Source organism: Mesoplodon densirostris, chromosome X (assembly GCF_025265405.1).
Source record: "Mesoplodon densirostris isolate mMesDen1 chromosome X, mMesDen1 primary haplotype, whole genome shotgun sequence".
Classification (NCBI taxonomy): domain Eukaryota; kingdom Metazoa; phylum Chordata; class Mammalia; order Artiodactyla; family Ziphiidae; genus Mesoplodon; species Mesoplodon densirostris.
This window is the reverse complement of record NC_082681.1, coordinates 104,202,640-104,223,838: the sequence shown is the minus strand read 5'-3', so window position 1 is coordinate 104,223,838 and position 21,199 is coordinate 104,202,640. Positions and strand designations below refer to the sequence as shown.

The 21,199-nt window shown below is 37.8% G+C and overlaps 1 protein-coding gene across 9 annotated transcripts in view; it reads left to right on the top strand.

The window, feature by feature from the left end:
- SYTL5 (synaptotagmin like 5) overlaps positions 1-21,199 on the top strand; it is a 254,832-nt gene that overhangs the window by 93,577 nt on the left and 140,056 nt on the right. For all 9 annotated transcript variants that reach the window (XM_060088143.1, XM_060088141.1, XM_060088146.1 and 6 more), the window contains exon 3: positions 9,166-9,375. In XM_060088143.1, coding sequence (XP_059944126.1) covers positions 9,166-9,375 — 210 coding nt within the window. The remainder of the gene's footprint in view (positions 1-9,165; positions 9,376-21,199) is intronic.

Sequence of the window (21,199 nt, the reverse complement as noted above, 5' to 3'; positions counted from 1 at the left end):
CGTATCCCCTGCATCGGCAGGCGGACTCTCAACCACTGCGCCACCAGGGAGGCCCAAGTGACAGGAATTTTAATGAAAGCAATTCCTGATTTGAAAGGAATGTGTCTGTGCAGTGATAAAGCAAGCAGTCTTTGTAATGCATTGAACATTTTTGATGATGGGATAGAAAAAAATGAATTCAGTATATCACTGGAATATAGAAATGAAAATATTCTATCATTCAACTACAGTTGAGATTGTTCATCTCTTCAGTCTTCAGGATTTCAACTCCATATAGGTCATCAGTTCACATGTTAATACACATGTATCTGTGTAGCAACAAGGAAACATAAAGAATAAACTGATATTTTAAAATACAAGGGCATCCTGAGTTTATCTCAAATAAAGAATTGGTGTTAGCTGGAATTAAATGTCTTCAACAACTTTTTTCCTATTTCTTTTTCTTTGTATTTTTTTAAATCGAAGTATAGTTGATTTATAATGTGTTAGTTTGGGTGTACAGTGTACAGCTCACCATTGGCTGATGGCTGCAGTTGCTGATGACTGACATCCTTTGTTTACTGATACGGCAGGCAATGTTCCATTTATTAACAGAAGAGTGCTTCAGTTATACATGTATATGTGTATCCATTCTTTTTCAGATTCTTTTCCAGTATAGGTTATTACAAGATATGAATATAGTTTCCTGTGCTATACAGTACATCCTTGTTGTTTATTTTATATATAATAGTGTGTATCTGTTAATCCCAAACTCCTAATTTATCCCTACCCCGCTTTTCCCTTTGGTAGCCATAAGTTTGTTTTCTATGTCGGTCAGTTTATTTCTGTTTTGTAAATAAGTTCATTGGTATCATTTTTTAAGATTCCACATATAAGTGATATCATATGGTATTTGTCTTTCTCTGTCTGACTTATTTCACTTAGTATGATCATCTCTAGGTCCATCCATGTTGCTGCAAGTGGCATTATTTCATTCTTTTTTATGGCTGAGTAATATCTTTTTCATAATATTCTTTCTCTTTGTATTCTTCATTACTTTTTAACAGTTGATTTGGGGCCATATTTACCTCTACTACACGTTTTCATCCATCTCCAGTATTCTGTGTTTCTTTTCAGGTAAAAACAAAGAGATGAAATGGTTAGACTTTGAACGTTTTCAAGAATCAAAATAGTTTCGCTTTCTCAACAAAAGTGTAGGAATGAGGTTAAGGAAGATGGAAAAAGTTCTGGAAATCCTTACCAAGTAATTAAGAACATTCTGTAGTTTTCTCAGGCTCATATTACTTTTTTGAAATGTGTTTGATTTCAGTTTTAGCAATTTTTAATTTGAGTTTATTCTTAGCAGATCTAACATTGTACATTTTTCTCTTCTCATTCTCTTTTTTAATAATAATGGCTTCATTTTGTTAAGGGCTCTATAATTCATGAAGCATGCTACCTGCTTAATTGCCTCTGGCTCTCACAAACACCCTCGGAGGAAGATAGGAAAGCAATTACCATCTTCATTTTGAAGTTCAAGTACTGAGACCCAGAGAGATTAACTGGAATGCCCAGTGATATCTAGTATGGCTGAGATTTTCTCCCCCCACCCACTCCCTTTCTTTCTCCCTTCTTCCCTCCTCCTTTCTCCTTCTCTGTCACTCACCAGCTTTTGCTTATGCTCTCTTTTATTCATTCGATTAAATGATAGCTATTATGTTCCCAGCACTGCTTATGTGCTATAAAATGCAACTGAACAAAGCATACAGTCTTACCCTCGTGGAGATTGCAGAGGAGTTGGCAAGACATTAAACCAGTAAAAACGGCCAAATAAATGTACAATTAAAAATTATGGTAAGTGCGGTGAAGAAAAAGAACACAGTTCTCTGAGTTAGAATAAGATGGGAATCTGTGGTAATCAGACTGGTAATCACAGAAAGCCACTCTGGGGGAACAGCAGTAAAGCTGAAATAAAAGAATATATGGAAGCCAGCTAGATGAAGAACTAGGCTATACGTTTATCAGTCAGGGCACGCTAAGTGATGCTGTAAGAACAGCCCCAAATTCTCAGTGCCTTATAACAATGAAGCTTTGTCTCTCATGCTACATGTCCATAACAAGATGGCTAGGGACTCTATTTCATGGTATCCTCAGACCAGGACTCAAACTTACAGGGCACACACTATATGGGACATTGCCATTCTTCATGCAAAGAAGAGGGTTTGTGATAAACCATGCACTTGCTCTTAAAGCTTTTACCTGGAGTCACATGTCACATTTCATGGACCAGTGTGAGTCATGTTACCACATCTAATGTCAAGAGGGCAGGGATCTGCAGTCCCAAGTTGTTCCACCTTCCCAGCCTCCCTTGCAGCTAATGGTGATGCTGTGACAGTGTCTGGTCAAGGGAACTTAAGGAGGACTTCATTAGGGAAGTCCTTCTTGATGGAAGGAATTCTGAATCAATTTTTGCTTTTCTATTAAGATACAGGTGTAACTGACACCCCCTCCCTATTCTTCCTGCCTTAAACTTGGATGCTCTGCTGAAGATGCCTGGCCATTTTACATAAGAATGATGACCCATACCATGAAGATAGGGGACCATCAGGATGAAATGAATTCTTAATGACCTGATTTTGCAGCTGAGCTAATACAAGCAACTACCTAATTCTGGATTTCTTGTATGTGGGGGGAAGAAATGAAACCAATTTTTTAAGCCTGTTACTTGGAACCAGAAGCATTTCTAGCTTATGTGGATGAGAGAGATGAACAGATACTGTGCTTATGTTGCAGGAAGAGGGACCCCTTCCAGGGCCCGAGCGTGGGCTCTTGTCTAACACCCGGAAATGAGTTGTCCAAGGAGACACACGTGCTGACAAAGCAAGAGACTTTATTGGGAAGGGGCGCCTGGGCGGAGAGCAGGAGGGTCAGGGAACCCAGGAGGACGGCTCTGCCACGAGGCTCGCAGTCTCGGGTTTTATGGTGATGGGGTTAGTTTCCGGGTTGTCTTTGGCCAATCATTCTGACTCAGGGTCCTTGCTGGTGGTGCACACATCCCTCAGCCAAGATGGATTCCAGCGAGGAGGATTCTGGGAGTTTGGTAGGACATATGGACTGGCGTCTCCTTTCATCTCCTTTTGACCTTTCCCGAATTCTTCCGGTTGGTGGTGGCTTGCTAGTTCTGTGTTCCTTACCAGGATCTCCTGTTGTAAAATAACTCATGCAGATGGTTACTGTGGTGGCTGGCCAGGGTGGGCAGTTTCAGTCAGTGTTTCCCCTAATACTTATAGCCCAGAAACTCACCTTTCTCATATACCTTCCTGAGACTGGACCAGCAATGCAGGAACCAAATGAGGTCCACCTTGCTTTGTGAGTGGGGGCTAGTAAAGCAGAGGAAAGAGACATCTTCCATCCTGTTCCTCTCTCCCAGCTCCCTGTACTTCCCTTTCTCCCTGGTACTTATTCTCCAATTGCACACTTTCTTTTCCTGGCTGCAGTTACCCTCCCATTATCCTTTCTCTTCTTCTTGAGCGTCTGAAAATCGTTGTGTCCATTTAAGGTGAAATTATCCTAGATATGATTGAATTAGGTCAATTTCTCAGAGATTTAAAAAACCAGTAAGCTGCCTGTGAATGAAAAATGTTGCCTGCCATATCAACAAACGAAGGATGTTGCAGCCATCAAGTCACTACAGCCACCCCAATGGTGCACACTGAGGGGACTCAGGATGGGAAAGAACTGGATACTGGCCCTAGGTAGCTAAGGTGCAAATCAAAGGAATGATTTCAACGAGCCCAGACTCTTGCATCTTCCCATACATAGAAAAGCGGTAAATTCATTAACTTGAGATGTTTGGTTGGTTTTCTTTACTTAACGGTAATCTTTTAATGTTCCGACTACCTGTTATTTGTTTGTGTGTTTGTTTTTTGCAAAACTTCTATATTTCCTGAGTCCTCCCTTCCCTCTTCTGAGCAGCCCCTCAGAGCTATCTGAGAGGCTGCCTCCTGGGCTTAAATCCTCAGAAAGTCTGCCAAATAAAACAATTCTCAACTTTTAGGTTATGCATTTTCTTCAGTCGATGTGCTTAATATTTGATGCCTGCCTATGGAATTCTCCCCAGCTTTTTCCATAGTCTCAGAGATAGCTCTCAAGATATGTGGGACAATTAACACCACTTGCCTTAGGAATTCCCAATTGGTGTGTTTGGACCTTGAAGTTCTTGCTTCCCTGTGGCCTGATTTATATAGAGTCCCAAGTCTTTTCAGACTCTAGAACTGGGAGCTCAGTGAAACCCAGTTGCTAAATAAAGTCCTGTGAATAGAACACAAAGAAAGATGCAATATAAATGTTTGACTTTATGGCCATAATTTCTCCAAGTGGTCTCGCCCACTGTAGTTAAGGAGCTGCTCAGTGGTTAAACTTCAGGCACCTGATCATAGAATTTATTTCCAGAAGAGAATTAGTCTCTTGGAGTATCCTGCAATACCCCCTGTTCTCAGTTTCTTATTCTTTGGCCCACCAGCCTACTGGGATAGGGCTCAGTCTAGGATTGTTCTTTGTTTTACTCATTTTGATCAAGGGGTTTCTTTATCATTGTTGCATGAATTGTTACAGATTTTGACTAGGCAGTGTTTTATTTCTCCTGTGCCCTGAGGTGTTTAAAGGTCTGTTATGCTTTTTCAAATAATACAATTGCAATCTTCAAATGAGAACTCATCCTGTTATTTTAAAACTTGTAACCTTTACAGGTTTTCAAAAGTAAATTGTGTGGAGCTTTTCTTACACTCAATTTCAAGAGCCAGTTGCTCATGAAAAAAGGACATAAAGATGCTTTGTAAGGTCTAAATAAGGGATTAGAAAAGCATGTGTTGTGGGTTCTGGTCATTTGTGTTCAGTTGGACAAGAGAGTGAGGACTCTTCTTTTCTTTTCTATTATGGTTTATTACAGGATATTGAATATAGTTCCCTGTGCTATACAGTAGGACCTTATTGTTTATCTATTTTATATATAGTACAATAGTTTCTTATCTGCTAACATCAAACTCCTAATTTATCCCTCCCCCATGCTCTTTTCCTTCTGGTGACCATAAGTTTGTTCTCTATGTTTGTGAGTCTGTTTCTGTTTCATAAATAAGTTCATTTGTGTCATATTTTCGATTCCATGTATAAGTGATATCATATAGTATTTGTCTTTCTGACTTACTTCACTCAGTATGATAATCTCTAGGTCCATCCATGTTGCTGCCAATGGCATTATTCTTTTTTATGGCTGAGTAGTATTCCATTGTGTGTGTGTGTATGTGTGCGTGTGTGTGTGTGTGTGTATCACATCTTCTTTATCCATTAATCTGTCAAGGGATATTTAGGTTGCTTCCATGTCTTGCCTATTGTAAATAGTGCTGCTATGGACATTGGGGTGCATGTGTCTTTTCAAATTAGAGTTTTCATCTTTTCCAGATATATGCCCAGGAATGGGAATGCTGGATCATATGGCCACTATATTTTTAGGTTTTTTTAAAATTGAAGTACAGCTGATTTACAATGTTGTGTTAGTTTCTGCTGTACAACAAAGTGATTAAGTTATACATATATATATATATATATATATATATATATATATATATATATTCTTTTTTACAGTCTTTTCCATTATGGTTTATCACAGGATGTGGAATATAGTTCCCTGTGCTATACAGTAGGACCTTGTTGTTTATCCTAGAGTGAGGACTTAAGAGTGCCCTGTATGGCTGCCTGTTGCAGTAGGTGAATCATCTTGCATCATTTTTCCTCTTCTTGACTGACATCAAGGATACTGGGAGTCCTCAGTAGGTGTCCTGTTTGACTCATTTTCGTATCTGAAGTCCAGAATGCCTAGCACACAACAGGCACTCAATAAATGCTCACTGGATGAATGAATGAGACAAAGAACCATAGGTTTTTGGAAACCTTACTCCTCACTTTTAAAATTCCCCATTTATGAATCTCTCATTAGGCTAGGAATTAAAAGACTTGGTTTCTGATTTTATCTCTACTGCTTACTATCTTTAACATGAGGTTCATAATATATCATAAACTACTTTGAAGGCTCAAAAGAGGTAATAGTTTTAAACATTTAAGGATCTTATGATCTAGCACAGCACTGAGTCCTGAGCAGTGTATATAAGAAACTAAAGCCATCATTTCTGCCTTTGGGGAGATGCTAATCTAGTTGGGTATAACAAAGCAGAGAACCACATGTGTAGAAGGAGGTGGTATGAGATGTGTGCCATGATCCTGGGATGTCTGGGGGTATTTTTGTTTGTCTGTTTTTGTTTTTTTCTGGAAATGTATTGAAGGAGGGAATGGAGCTGGATAACAAAAGAATGGCATGTCTGTGAAGCATTTAAGTGGGAGTGAACCTATCTTCTAGAGGAGTGTTTTCCAAATCTGGCAGTATATTAGAATACATAGGGAAGCTTTAAAAAAATCATTGCATGGGCCACATCTCAAACCGATTATATCAGAATCTGTGGGGATGAGAGTTGGGAAACAGTACTTTTTTTTTTTAATACATCTTTATTGGTTGGTCTGTTTATGTTTTTTAATACTTCCTGGATCAGTCTTGGAAGGCTATACTTTTCCAAGAATTTGTCCATTTCTTCCAGGTTGTCCATTTTATTGGCATATAGTTGCTTGTAGTAGTCTCTTATGATCTTTTTTTTTTTTTTAGTTTCTGCTTTATAACAAAGTGAATCAGTTATACATATACATCTCTTCTCATATCCCTTCCCTCTTGCGTCTCCCTCCCTCCCACCCTCCCTGTCCCACCCCTCCAGGCGGTCACAAAGCACCCAGCTGATCTCCCTGTGCTATGCGGCTGCTTCCCACTAGCTATCTACCTTACGTTTGGTAGTGTATATATGTCCATGCCTCTCTCTCACTTTGTCACAGCTTACCCTTCCCCCTCCCCATATCCTCAAGTCCATTCTCTAGTACGTCTGTGTCTTTATTCCTGTTTTACCCCTAGGTTCTTCATGACATTTTTTTTCTTAAATTCCATATATATGTGTTAGCATACGATATTTGTCCTTCTCTTTCTGACTTGCTTCACTCTGTGTGACAGAGTCTAGGTCTATCCACCTCATTACAAATAGCTCAATTTTGTTTCTTTTTATGGCTGAGTAATATTCCATTGTATATATGTGCCACATCTTTATCCATTCATCAGATGATGGACACTTAGGTTGTTTCCATTCTGGGCTATTGTAAATAGAGCTGCAATGAACATTTTGGTACATATCTCTTTTTGAATTATGGTTTTCTCAGGGAATATGCCCAGTAGTGGAATTGCTGGGTCATATGGTAGTTCTATTTGTAGTTTTTTAAGGAACCTCCATACTGTTCTCCATAGTGGCTGTATCAATTCACATTCCCACCAGCAGTGCAAGAGTGTTCCCTTTTCTCCACACCCTCTCCAGCATTTATTGTTTGTAGATTTTTTGATGATGGCCATTCTGACTGGTGTGAGATGATATCTCATTGTAGTTTGGATTTGCATTTCTCTAATGATTAATGATGTTGAACATTCTTTCATGTGCTTGTTGGCAGTCTGCATATCTTCTTTGGAGAAATGTCTGTTTAGGTCTTCTGCCCATTTTTGGATTGGGTTGTTTGTTTTTTTGATATTGAGCTGCATGAGCTGCTTATAGATTTTGGAGATTAATCCTTTGTCAGTTGCTTCATTTGCAACTATTTTCTCCCATTCTGAGGGTTGTCTTTTCGTCTTGTTTATGGTTTCCTTTGCTGTGCAAAAGCTTTTAAGTTTCATTAGGTCCCATTTGTTTATTTTTGTTTTTATTTCCATTTCTCTAGGAGGTGGGTCAAAAAGGATCTTGCTGTGATTTCTGACATAGAGTGTTCTGCCTATGTTTTCCTTTAAGAATTTGATAGTGTTTGGCCTTACATTTAGGTCTTTAATCCATTTTGAGTTGTTTTTTGTGTATGGTGTCAGGGAGTGTTCTAATCTCATTCTTTTACATGTAGCTGTCCAATTTTCCCAGCACCACTTATTGAAGAGGCTGTCTTTTCTCCATTGTATATTCCTGCCTCCTTTATTAAAGATAGGGTGACCATACATGCGTGCTTTATCTCTGGGCTTTCTGTCCTGTTCCATTGACCTATATTTTTGTTTTTGTGCCAGTACCATACTGTCTTGATAACTGTAGCTTTGTAGTGTAGTCTGAAGTCAGGGAGCCTGATTCCTCCAGCTCCGTTTTTCGTTCTCAAGATCAGCATCTTCTCATTTAATCTTAAAAACAGTCCCAGTAGAATGCTGGGCTTCCCTGGTGGCACAGTGGTTGAGAGTCCGCCTGCCGATGCAGGGGACACGGGTTCGTGCTCCGGTCCAGGAAGGTCCCACATGCCACGGAGCGGCTGGGCCCATGAACCATGGCCGCTGAGCCTGCACGTCCGGAGCCTGTGCTCCGCAACGAGAGAGGCCACAACAGTGAGAGGCCCGCGTACTACAAAAAAAAAAAAACAAAAACAGTTCCAGTAGAATGTTACTACTCCCAGTTTAGAACTGAAGAGACTGAAGTTGAGTGGGTAAATCATTGTTTAAGGTTGAACAACTAATTCATGATGGAACCTGTATTCAAAGAAAGGCATATCTGATATCAGAGCCCCCAGATTAGTGGAAATTGTTGGAAACCCTCATATGCTAGCGGAAGCGTTTCGACCTGAAATGATGGACAGTGTCTTTGCAGCAAACTCTTCATTGGCTCACTTAAAGAAAGTACCCATGTTGCCAAGCTTGATTTCACACTCTTGTCTCATGTAATATATCTAGGCCGGGAGAGAACATGGTATTGTGCATGCCTGTAGACTGGGGTTGTGTTCCCATGTTATGGTATCAAGGATACCCTGGAGAAGATAGAGTAGAATGTAAATGAATACTAATAGCAAAACAGTAGTGCTAGTGGAAGATGTCAAAAGTAAAACAGAAACATTATGTTTTTCCACTACTGAGATCAAAGGATTATTGGTTCGGGAGGGAGAAATTGTGTTTTTTCAGTCATTTGACTCTAACTCCTTGATTCTTTCAAATATTCTTCCAAATGAAAACACCCCTTAAATGAAGATAGCTCTGCTCCCCCCTGGTTTGTTTTTGGGGTATTTTTAAGTGATTTTTTTTTTCTCTTCTTCCAGGAAGCTGAAAAATGAACTCTTGGAAGCAAAACGTAGAAGTGGGAAGACTCAGCAAGAGACCAGCAGGGTCTGTCCTCACTGTCAGAGAAACCTGGGCTTGATATTCGACCGCGGAGACCCGTGCCAGGCCTGCTCACTCAGAGTGTGCAGCCAGTGCCGTGTCTCAGGCCTTGATGGCAGCTGGCGGTGCACCGTCTGTGCCAAAGTCGCGTGAGTTTCTTGCCTTTGTGTGGAAAGTCAGTTTTGATGACTGAAGGGTTTGGAGTGGGGAAAACAGGAAGGAAGAAGAGTATTTAAAAGGTAGGGATGGAGAGTAGAACTAAAAGTGTAGCCCAGCCACTGGCTCAGCACTGCCTTGGCAGGGTGTGGTGTGTGTGTGTGTGTGTGTGTGACAGAGAGAGAGAGAGGGAGGGACAAACAGACAAAAATGGAACAATATGCTTATTTTTTAAAACTATAAAACACAGTACAACTGGAAGCCTCACAGAACATGGTCTCTTGCTGCATCTGAAAACCACCCTCTGGCTTTCTTAGAGCCACACTTGGCTCCACATGGCTTCTCAGAAGGCACAGACAATTGCCCTTGAGACATTCTTAGACATTTGGGGTGACTGGCAAGATGAGTATGAAATATCCAACCTGCTCTTCACATCAGCTGAAGTAGCCCCTGAATTTCCTCCCAACCTAGTTCTTGAGAAAGGGTGAAGGGAAACAGCTTTATCATTCGCCTCCATGTTTAGCCTGTGGGAATGTCATGGCTGTGGGTTTCACTCTGCCAGCCAGGGTGCAAATCAAGAGTCATTGTTTTCTAAGTTCAGTTAAACTGGAGTCCAAGCACCATAAGGTCTCTACTACTCCTTGGGCATGCCAAACTCCATCCTTTTAAGAAATCTGACCCTGGATCAACTGGTATGTTTTCTCCCTCCCAAGGTCCCTTCATCTCTTCTGCTCTGGATAGTACCTAATAATCTCATCTCAAGGCAACTCCATGTTGACCTCTCTTTCCTGCGGTTGAGGTCGGGGATGCTGGCATCACATCAGGTTTACCTGGTTTGGTTGGGTTTGGTTTATCTTTTATCCTCACTAACTCATTCTCTTATAGGAGTTAAGATGCTATCTTAGGAGGAAAAGTGAATAGTTTAGTAGTGAGAGTGAGTGACCTTCATCTCCAACTTCTCTGAATGAGGACGACTGTGTTCTATTGATGTCTCCTGTGTTCACTGATTGCATTATTTAACCAATGTTATTTCTCCTGTACTTTTTCATAAAATTGATCATAAATTGAGCAATTCATACTATGTTTCCACACTACATTGAGATAAGCAGCTCTAAAGAAATGAACCATTTAAGTTATCTCATTACTTTCTTTGGATACATTACTTTGATTTACCTAAGCAACCATCTTCAGTTCTTTGTCTCGCATAGATTCCTCTTCATACTTGCCTCTTAGTTATTGGCAAACATCATTTACCAGATCTGGGGGAATGAGCACTGATGGAATCATTGACATAATGTGTTGCAACGTAGCTTTTGTTGATATTGGTATTCTTTTTCTAAACTGAGTTTAGTCATCTGCAAATCAAGATGCAGAAATAATCCTGGGTACCTTCCTGTTTTTCCCATGAAATAAAAGTATTTACTTTGGATATTTCTCCATATACATATACAGAAAAGTATCAATAGTGCATTTTGCTTTCTACTTAAAAGAAACATGATACATCTGTGACTCATGTAAGTAATGCAAAAGTTGCTCTTTTAGACCCTGGACTCTTCCTAGAAAATTTGTTTCTGTGTGGGATAATGCTTTCTCCAATTCTGCTTCCCTTTACTTGGCATTTCAGAGTTGGATATAAAGGTTCTTCCAGTATAGTCAAATAATGAGTTATAGAGGAAATAATTAATGGACAGAATTTCCTCAATTACAGTTTTGCTTGTATACAATTTTGCAGGAGCATTTGTCCCTCTCCACCCTTAGTGACCGCTAGAGGACAACAAATCAAATTAACCAGAAGCAAATGAATAGAAAGAGGAAAACTTGGAAAGAGGCTGGCATCCTTTCTGTTTATGAATAAAAAACATGCACTTGGCTTTTTTTAAAAACTAGAGTTAACTTACACAAAAGGGCACAAATGACAAGTGTACAACAGGATTTCTCAGTTTCAACATCACTGATATTTTGGACAATATGATTCTTTGTGGAGGAGGGAGGGGCTGTCCTGTGTACTGTAAGATGTTTAGCAGCATCCCTGGCCTCTACCCATTAGACGCCAGTAGCACTCTGCCCTTTTCCAGTGGTAACAATGAAAAGTTCCTCCAGACATTGCCAAATGTCCCCTGAAGAGCAAAAGTCACTTGGGGTTGAGAAGCAGTGGTGTACAGCTTTGCAAATTATCACAATTTCTGTGTAACTATCATTCAGGTGAAGAAATAGAACATTACTAACACCCCAGAAACCTTTCTTCTTCCTCCTCACAAACACTAGTCCCTTCTTATTCCCCAGGTATAAATACTATCCTGCTAACACCATAGATTAACTTTGACTTTTTATATTTTATTTAAATTGACTCATACAGGGTGTGTTTGTTTTTTTCTAAGTACTTTAGGTCAACAGCGTGTTTGTGAGACATCCATTTTTGTTGCATTTGGCAGTTGTCTACTTATTTTCACTGTTTTATAACTTATAGGTTGTTCCAGGTTATCCTCTCACTAGCAATGCCTGGAAGTTGATTACTTTATATTTTTACCAGCCCTGTTTTTTGTTTTTCTATTTTCATAATTTTGTTGGGTGTGTAGTAGATTACTTTGCATTTTTCTTTATTACTATTGAGAATGAAGATATTTTCATATGTTTACTGACCATTTGAACGTCCTTTTTTGTGAAGTACTAGTTCAGGTCTCTTTTTTTCTATTAGATTGTCAGTCTTTTATTGACTAGTGTGAAGGAGTTTTTATAAATCCTGCATACAAACAGTGTTGGTTCCTTGTGTTGGAGATATTTTTTCCCAACTTCTGATTTGCCTTTTTGTTCTCTTACTGGTGCCTTTGATTAACAGAAATCTCTTAAGTTTTCGTAACTCAATTTGTTCATCTTTTCCTATATGAGATTAGTGGGATTTTTTTTGTGTTCTGTTTAAAAAAAAAAAAAAACTTTTTCTAACTCCCAAATGATGAAAATATTCTCCCATGTGATCTTCTGTAATTGTTACTGTTTTAGCTTTTATCTTTACACTTACAAAAATCAGTTCCAACTAGATTGTATATGCTGTTAGTTAGGGATTCATTTTCATATTTTAATATGGGTATCTACTTGACCCAGCACCATTCACTGAAGATTATTTTTTCACTGCTGTACAGTGTTAACCTTCACAAATCAAGTATCATTTCTGAACACTCTATTATGCCTAACATTGTGCTGATGACACATTATTTTCATTATTGTAGCTTTATAATAAAATTTTATATCCAGTAGACTTCCTACTTTTTTGTTTTTGTTCAAAATGCCCTGAGTATTATTGGCCTTTGGTATTTTCAAATATGTTTTAGAATCAGCTTTCCAGAAAACAAGTCCTACTGGCATTTTTATAGGGACTGCATTACATCAGTAGATACTTCTGGAGAGAATTGATATCTTTCAGTATTTAGTCTCTCAGTCGACAAACACTATGTGCCCCTTCATTTATTTGCCTTTAATTTCTCTCAATAATATTTTATAGTTTTCCTGGTCTTATACATTATTATATTTATTCCAAGTATTTGATTTTTATGTTATTGTAAATAGTATGCTTTTAAATTTTTTGTTTTCTAATTGTTGATATGTAGAAATATGAATTGATTTGGGTAGTCTCATCTGTATCCAGAGATCTTGTTAAATTCACTTCTTAATTATAACAGTTTCTGTGGTGCCTTTCAGATTTTATTTCTGCACAATTGTACTATCTTTTCTAATACTTATATCTTTTTTTCTTGCCATATTGTATATTTTCAGTTTTATTGGTTTCTTCCTTGCTCTTTCTTTTCTTTTACTTTCTTTGAATTTAATTTATTTTTGATTGACAATTTTTTGATTCAGATATTTAGATACTTGATTTTCCAGCCTTTGCTCTTTTATGACATACATTTAAGGTTATGAATTTCCCTGTTTTCACTGCTTTATTTAGCTGCATCCCACACATATCAATTATTTTTATGATATTCATTTTATTCTTTCTATTTGCTAATTTCCATCATCATCTTTTTCTTTAACTATGAATTATTTATGATTGTCTTTCTTAATTTATAGTTTCCTAGAGATTTTCTGTATCCCTTTTTGATACTGAACACTAGCTTAATTCCACTGTGGTCAGAGAACATACTCTGTGTGGTTTCAGTATTTGAAATTTGGCCCAGAATATGGTCAGTTTTGTTAAATATTTCCTGATTCCTTGAAAGAAAATGAATTCTGCAGGATTGATTTGAGTATCCTAGTTATGTCTTTTAATGATGTTTGTTAATTGTGTTGTCCAAATCTTCCATATCCCTACTGATTTTTTTATCTACATATTCTGTCTGATATTGAGAGAAATATATACTAACCTCTCTCAATGATGATTGTGGATTTTCTATTTTTCCTTTTAGTTTGATAATATTTGCTTTATATATGTTGAAGTTAGAGTCTTGAGTGCTTAAATATTTAGAATTATGAGATTTTACACATGTACAGAAACCTTTATAATTATGAAAAATCTTTCCTTATCTCTAGTTATGATTTTTTCCTTGAAGTTTACTTTGCAATTAGTATGGCTGCAATAGCTTTCTTTGGCTAGTGTATGTTTGGTAAATCCTCTTTATTCTTTACTTTCAACCTCTCTGTTTCCTTATGTTTAAGGTGTGTCTCTTGTAAGCAGCATATAATTGCATGCACATGTTTTAAATCTAGTCTGACAGTTGTCATTTAATTAGTATATATTTTCCATTTGTAGTAATGAAATAACTCACATATTTTACTTAAAATCTGCCTCTCATTTACTCATTCTCTCTTTGTCCCATCTATTCTGTTCTTTTATCTCTACTTATTTGCCTTCATTTATGTTGTCTAAGTATTTTTCTATTTATCTCCTAATATCTATACATTATTTATCACTCATCTAAAGATTACTCTAGAGATTACAACATACATTCTTGACTTGTTAAAATCTAATATTAATTAGTACTTTTGGTACTTCCAAGACAATACCAGGACCTTAAGACTCTTTAATTCCCTTTACTCCCCTCCTAGTGCTATTGTATATTTTAAATATCTGTATGTCTATCTATATCTATGCACACACATATACACACATATGTATTTATACTTACAGATATATATAGCTGTCCTAGTTCATTCAGGCAGCTGTAACAGAACACCATAGACTGGGTGGCTTTTAAACAGCAGCCATTTATTTTTCGTAGTCCTGGAGACTGGGAAGTCTAAGATCAGGGTTCTTGAAGATTTGTTGTCTGGTGAGGGTCTGCTTTCTGGTTCATAGCTATAGTCTTACTGTGTCCTCACATGGCAGAAAGGGCAAGGGAGCTCTCTGGGGTCTCTTTTTTAAGGGGAGCAATCACCTCCCAAAGGCTCCACCTCCAAATACCATCACATTGGGAGTTATGTTTCAACATATGAATTGTGGGGGGGATACATTCAGTCTATAACATACTTAATCCCACAAGATATTATTATTTTGTAGTCAATATTCACTTAAATTTACTACATAGTTACCCTTCTTGTTGCTCTATATTCTTTATTACTACATCTCTGTGTTTCTATCTGGAATAATTTTCCCTTTGCCTAAAGGGTAACCTTTAGCATTTCCTTTAGTGTAAGTTCTCCTAGTGATAAATACTCTCAAGTTTTGTTTTTCTTAGCATGGCTTTATTTCACTCAGTTCCAAACATGTTTTTGCCAGCTTATTCAATTCTTGGTTAGCAGTTGTTAACTTTCAGTAATTTGAAGATATTATTCCGTCGGTTTCTGGTTTCCAGTGTTTCTGTTAAAAAATCAGATGTCAATATACTGTTGCTCCTTTGAAGGTAATGATATTTTTCTTCAATTACTTTTAATATTTTCCCCTTTTCCATTGGATCTTTTCTTTGTATTTATCCATCTTGGAGCCTTAGTCCCTGAGAGAGCGGATCTGTTTTTGGATCACATTTATTCCTAGGGAAGAGTCCTACAAGGTCTCAAAATATACCTATTAAATAAGATAGATGATTGATTTTATATATTATAAATAGTGGAAATAAGAACACTAAGAGGATAGAATGTGTGTTAGTAGAGTTGGATTGAATAAGTATCAAAGTTTGTCTGTTTGTTTTTTCCACCCAGCTCTTTTCCCACCAAACTCTGCCAAGGTGTGGTTTGCCATTTCAGGGCAGTGAAGAAAGGAAATGGGATTTTAACAAATGACTGACCTTCCAATTGCAGGGTCTGAGGACTTAAGGGATTTCTCAATAACTATTTCCTCAATTCTTTAAAAGTATTATTTTATTTGATCCCTAGTATTTAATCATTTCCATTTTTTATTCCATTACTGTTTACCTCTTCCCTATACCCTGGACCCTCATTTGCTCAGACAACAGTAACTAGGGACTGTGACTCATGGGCGTTTCAGTCAATCAGGGGTTGCCTCAAGCTGCTGTATGGGGAGAGTAATTTTGTCTTTAATTTCTAAATGCCAGTTGTAATTACTGAAACATTCTTTTCAATACAAGACCCAAGGGGCTTGTGTATCCATGCATTGCTAATTGAAAGTTTTGCCATCAACTCATCTGCTAGTCAGTATGGATGGTAACTGCGGGTCTAATTCACACAAAATTTCCCCTAAATCTTCTCAGATCAACATTAGGTTATATGTAGAGAGAGAAACTTTTAATGTGTTAAGTCAATGGAATTTGCAAGTTGTTTGTTATGGAAGTTAGCCTACCCAAACTAACATAACCCCTTCCTGTGTTTTTTTCCCCTTAATATTTATATGCTATATACTTTACTTATTTTGTTTATTATCTTTCTTCCTCCACTAGGATATAAGCTTCATAACCATGAGGGCAGGGTTTTTAATCTATAATGTTCAATGAAGTAGTTCTAGTGCCTAAAAGAATCCCTATGGCAGGTACTCAATGAATATTTGTTAAATGATTAGATGGATGGATGAATAAGCAAACGAATGGATAAATGAATGAATGAATAAATGGCAGGGTCCCACTTAAAGCATGTCAGGCTTAAGCAAGTTATGGAACAAATGTGGTTTTCTTCTGTCAGGAGAATGGAATTAAAATACACACACGTACACACACACACACACACACACACGAGAGACGTGCCAAATACATTTGCCCTCTGAACAGAGTAAATTTCTAGCTGTCACTGAAAGATATAAGACAAGTTGTTGTCAGAAGGGTGTTAGAATAAATAATAACAAATTGAAGGTTCTGTGTCCTCCTTAGGAGGTATTAATGCATCAATACAGAACTTCTGAATCACTTGTACTTCTTTTATTGGTATAACAATAACTTAATAAACCCAACTATCCACTTATCCAATTGATCTATCCTTTGACCCATCCATCCATCCTTCCTACAACATTTATTGATAACCTGTTGGTATACTAGGGGATAAGGATACAAAGATGAATAAAAAATGGACTACCCTCAGTGGTTTCAGAGTCTAAGGAGGAAGATGAGTGTATTACATCATTGTCTCAAAGTAGAGGAAGAAACAGAGCTCTCACTGGTTCTTACACCTCTTTGACAACAACAATTTATAGTTGTAGAATGTGTGACAGCTGGAAATGTACACGATGAGTGTTTAACTTGATATAAACAAAATCCCTTCTCATTTTTAAAGCTGAAAACAGAGACCATTATTTCTTCAATATTCCAGCTATAAGTCTACGTGATCTCAGAGAGTATCTGTCAGTGTTGGAAGTATCTTGTTTGCTATTCATGGAGTGGTTTTCAAAAAGGAAGTGTGAATGATATTTTATTGGCAGCGAATGTCCTTTATTTGTTGTGAGAGAATGCTGCAGCGCCAGTGGGCTGGCTCCATGTTCAATAGACCATAAAATTGAAATTCCCACCCTGACCTCTAAGAGATGAAATGAGTCAGAAAGTGACTTATTCTCTAATCAGTTGGAAATACAACCTTTATTGTCATTTACCTTGGACTGGATAAAAGTGAAGAGATTTTATTGCTGTAGCACTGAAAACGATTACAGCAAGAACTGATAGAGGGAGGCTCCCTCTTACAATGGGCTGAGGAACCCTCGATATTTTCTCCAACCCCTTCTGGTTTAAACAAGTTGGTTGCTGTTGGTTTAGTTTTAAAAGTAACTCTATAGAAACAGAATGAAAGGGACCCCCGACACAGCCAGTTAGTTCATGTTGCTATCTTAATGAGACCTACAAAATTCCACATGATTATGTTAGCTGAGGCAGTTGCCATGCAACACAAAGACAGTCATAATGATCATTTTTCCTAATTAGCACCTCAGTTGAACTCAGAAAGACCCCTAAGATAAAAGTGACATGACAGAGATCCCAAAAAAGAAATAGTTCTGATATGATGTTGATGAGCGGATCTTATTTATATTCATGCCATGTGGTGACATTTCATGCTGCTGTATGTCCTTGTGAAAGTCTTTGTAATTTTAAAGGAGGAACCTGGTGGTTATGTTTTTGATGAATTTGTAGTGATTACTGCAAATAGATGAAATATATCTGAAATAGACAAACTATTAGTCTCAGTAACTTAGATAGTACCAATGGTTGGAACACACACACACAGAGTGCAGGAGGGAATATATAGTGCTTTGTTATGAGGAATTGAAATACAGCTCCTGACATCCGGAAACGGATCTGACATTTACATGTGGGCCTTGATGTTGCTGGGAGCTGATCTGGCACTCACAGGCAGGCTGTGGTGTTCTCCTGGTGGACATAAACGACCGCAGAGCACCAGCCTCCCACACGATCACTCTGCAACCAGGATGAAGTGAGAGAAAATAAGAATACTTCATAATCTTGTCTAAGCAGAGACCAAAGCAAGGTGACTGGTCAAGCCACAAAGTATCAGACATCCCCCTCTCTTGGCTAATGTGAATTTCCTGATACCTCCTTACCAATTACAGCTTTAGCCTTCTTCTAGTTGGCCCATCTTCTTGATGAAACTTAAGATACCAGTCATAGCGTTGTCCCCACTTCCTGACATCACCTAATCTAGAGCAAATCCCTGTTGCCTTGAACTCTCCCCATAATTACCTAACATAACCCAAAATTCTATGTTAAATCCTTTGAAACGCCCTCTTACTGAGACTTCCTGTGGTTCTTCACGGCATGTGTTTTCCTTCATTGCAACGAACAAAAATCTCAACTTGTTCTTGGCGATCTTTTGGTCTCATGGGTATTGGCAGTTGCCACATAGTCATTTCAAAATCAATCCTAGTTTAACAAATTTCTGTAATCTAGTTACAAGGAAAAGATGCACATCAGAGTAATCCCACACTGACCCACAGAGTTTGGGGGTGGTAAGAAGCTGTTTTGAGCACCTTGACATGCTATTTTCAGTCACTTATTAATCATATACAAGAGCCCTCCCCCTTTTTTTTAGAATGCTCTGTTCACTGTGGTTTAGTATCTTAATACCTACATAAACTAGAGGGATTTTTTAAAATATGGAAGTGTCATACATATCAAGACACTCTACATGTACTGTTTAGACAATAATAAAAAGAATATCTGTGTATTCACCACCCAGTTTAAGAATGAGAGCATTCTTGTTTTGCATTTTTATTCCCTTGCTTTACTTTATGGTTTTACTGTCTACTTGGATATATCCCTAAGTAATATATTTTCTAATTTTTCATTTTTGAATTCTATAGAAATTGAAATCATACTGTGTGTATTTTTTTTTAACATCTTTATTGGAGTATAATTGCTTTACAGTAGTGTGTTAGTTTCTGCTTTATAACAAAGTGAATCAGTTATACATATACATATATCCCCATATCTCCTCCCTCTTGCATCTCCCACCCTCCCTATCCCACCCCTCTAGGTGGACACAAAGCACCGAGCTGATCTCCCTGTGCTATGCTGCTCCCCCCTAGCTATCTATTTTACATTTGGTAGTGTGTATATGTCCATGCCACTCTCTCACTTTGTCACAGCTTACCCTTCCCCCTCCCTATATCCTCAAGTCCATTCTCTAGTAGGTCTGTGTCTTTATTCCCGTCTTGCCCCTAGGTTCTTAATGACCTTTTTAAAAAATTTTTAGATTCCATATATGTGTGTTAGCACACGGTATTTGTTTTTCTCTTTCTGACTTACTTCACTCTGTATGACAGACTCTAGGTCCATCCACCTCACTACAAATAACTCAATTTTGTTTCTTTTTATGGCTGAGTAATATTCCATTGCATATATGTGCCACATCTTCTTTATCCATTCATCTGTCGATGGACACTTAGGTTGCTTCCATGTCCTGGCTATTGTAAATAGAGCTGCAATGAACATTGTGGTACATGACTCTTTTTGAACTATGGCTTTCTCAGGGTATATGCCCAGTAGTGGGATTGTTGGATCGTATGGTAGTTCTATTTTTAATTTTTTAAGGAACCTCCATACTGTTCTCCATAGTGGCTGTATCAATTTACATTCCCACCAACAGTGCAGGAGGGTTCCCTTTTCTCCACACGCTCTCCAGCATTTACTGTTTCTAGATTTTTTGATGATGGCCATTCTGACTGGTGTGAGATGATATCTCATTGTAGTTTGGATTTGCATTTCTCTAATGATTAATGATGTTGAGCATTCTTTCATGTGTTTGTTGGCCATTTGTATGTCTTCTTTGGAGAAATGTCTATTTAGGCCTTCTGCCCATTTTTGGATTGGGTTGTTTGGTTTTTTTTGTTATTGAGCTGCATGAGCTGCTTGTATATTTTGGAGATTAATCCTTTGTCATTTGTTTCATTTGCAAATATTTTCTCCCATTCTGAGGGTTGTCTTTTGGCCTTGTTTATGGTTTCCTTTGCTGTGCAAAAGCTTTGTGACTCTTGACTCAACATTTTTTGGTGAAATCTGTCCATGTTTATGTGAATACCATTCCGTTCATCTCCACTGTTGTATCATTCTATAATGTATCTGTTTTCTTGTTGATGGAGATTTTTGTTGTTTTAGTTTATAATGTTACAAAAAATTGCTGCTATGACATTCTTGTACATATGGCCTAACAAACATGTACAAGAGTTTCCTTGGGTAAAGTTTTTAAAACTGTGAGTTATGACCTATTGGCGGGTCATGCCAGCATTTAGGAAAAAAAGGAAACAAAATGTCAGTATACATAAAATTATATGTATGTAAGTATATATATACTTGTGTGTGTGTGTGTGTGTAGTTATTTTCTGGATTGTGGTATAAAACATACTTTTTTCTTTCCAATTCCCCCTTCCCCCATCCCCCGCCTCCGATAACCACAAATCTGTTCTCTTTTTCTATGTGTTTGGGGTTTTTTTTGAAGTGTAACTGACCTCCAACACTGTGTTAGTTCCTGGTGCACAACAAGTCTAGTTTACATCTGTCACCATACGAAGATACTACATTATTATTGACTGTATTCCCCATGCTGTACATTTCATCCACTTGAGTCATTTATTTTGTAGTTGGAAGTTTGTACCCTCTAAATCTCCCTCACCTATTTCACTTATCCCCTCGCCCCCCTCCCCTCTGGCAACCAGCTGTATTTCTTACTGTGACCTCTGCCAAAAATGTTTGAGAAAACTCCCGTAAGGAGTGCACCTAGGAATGAAACTGAAGGGCAAATGGTATGAGCATTTTCAGCCTTATAAAATGATAAGTTGTTTTTTATAATCGTTGTACCAATTTAAACTCCACGAACATTGTATAAAAGTTTCCTCTACCATCTTACCAACGCTTGGCATCATGAAAAATTTTAATTGTTGTCCAACTGGTAGATATAAATGGATATCTTATTATGATTTTAATTTGAATTTTTCTGATTACTAAT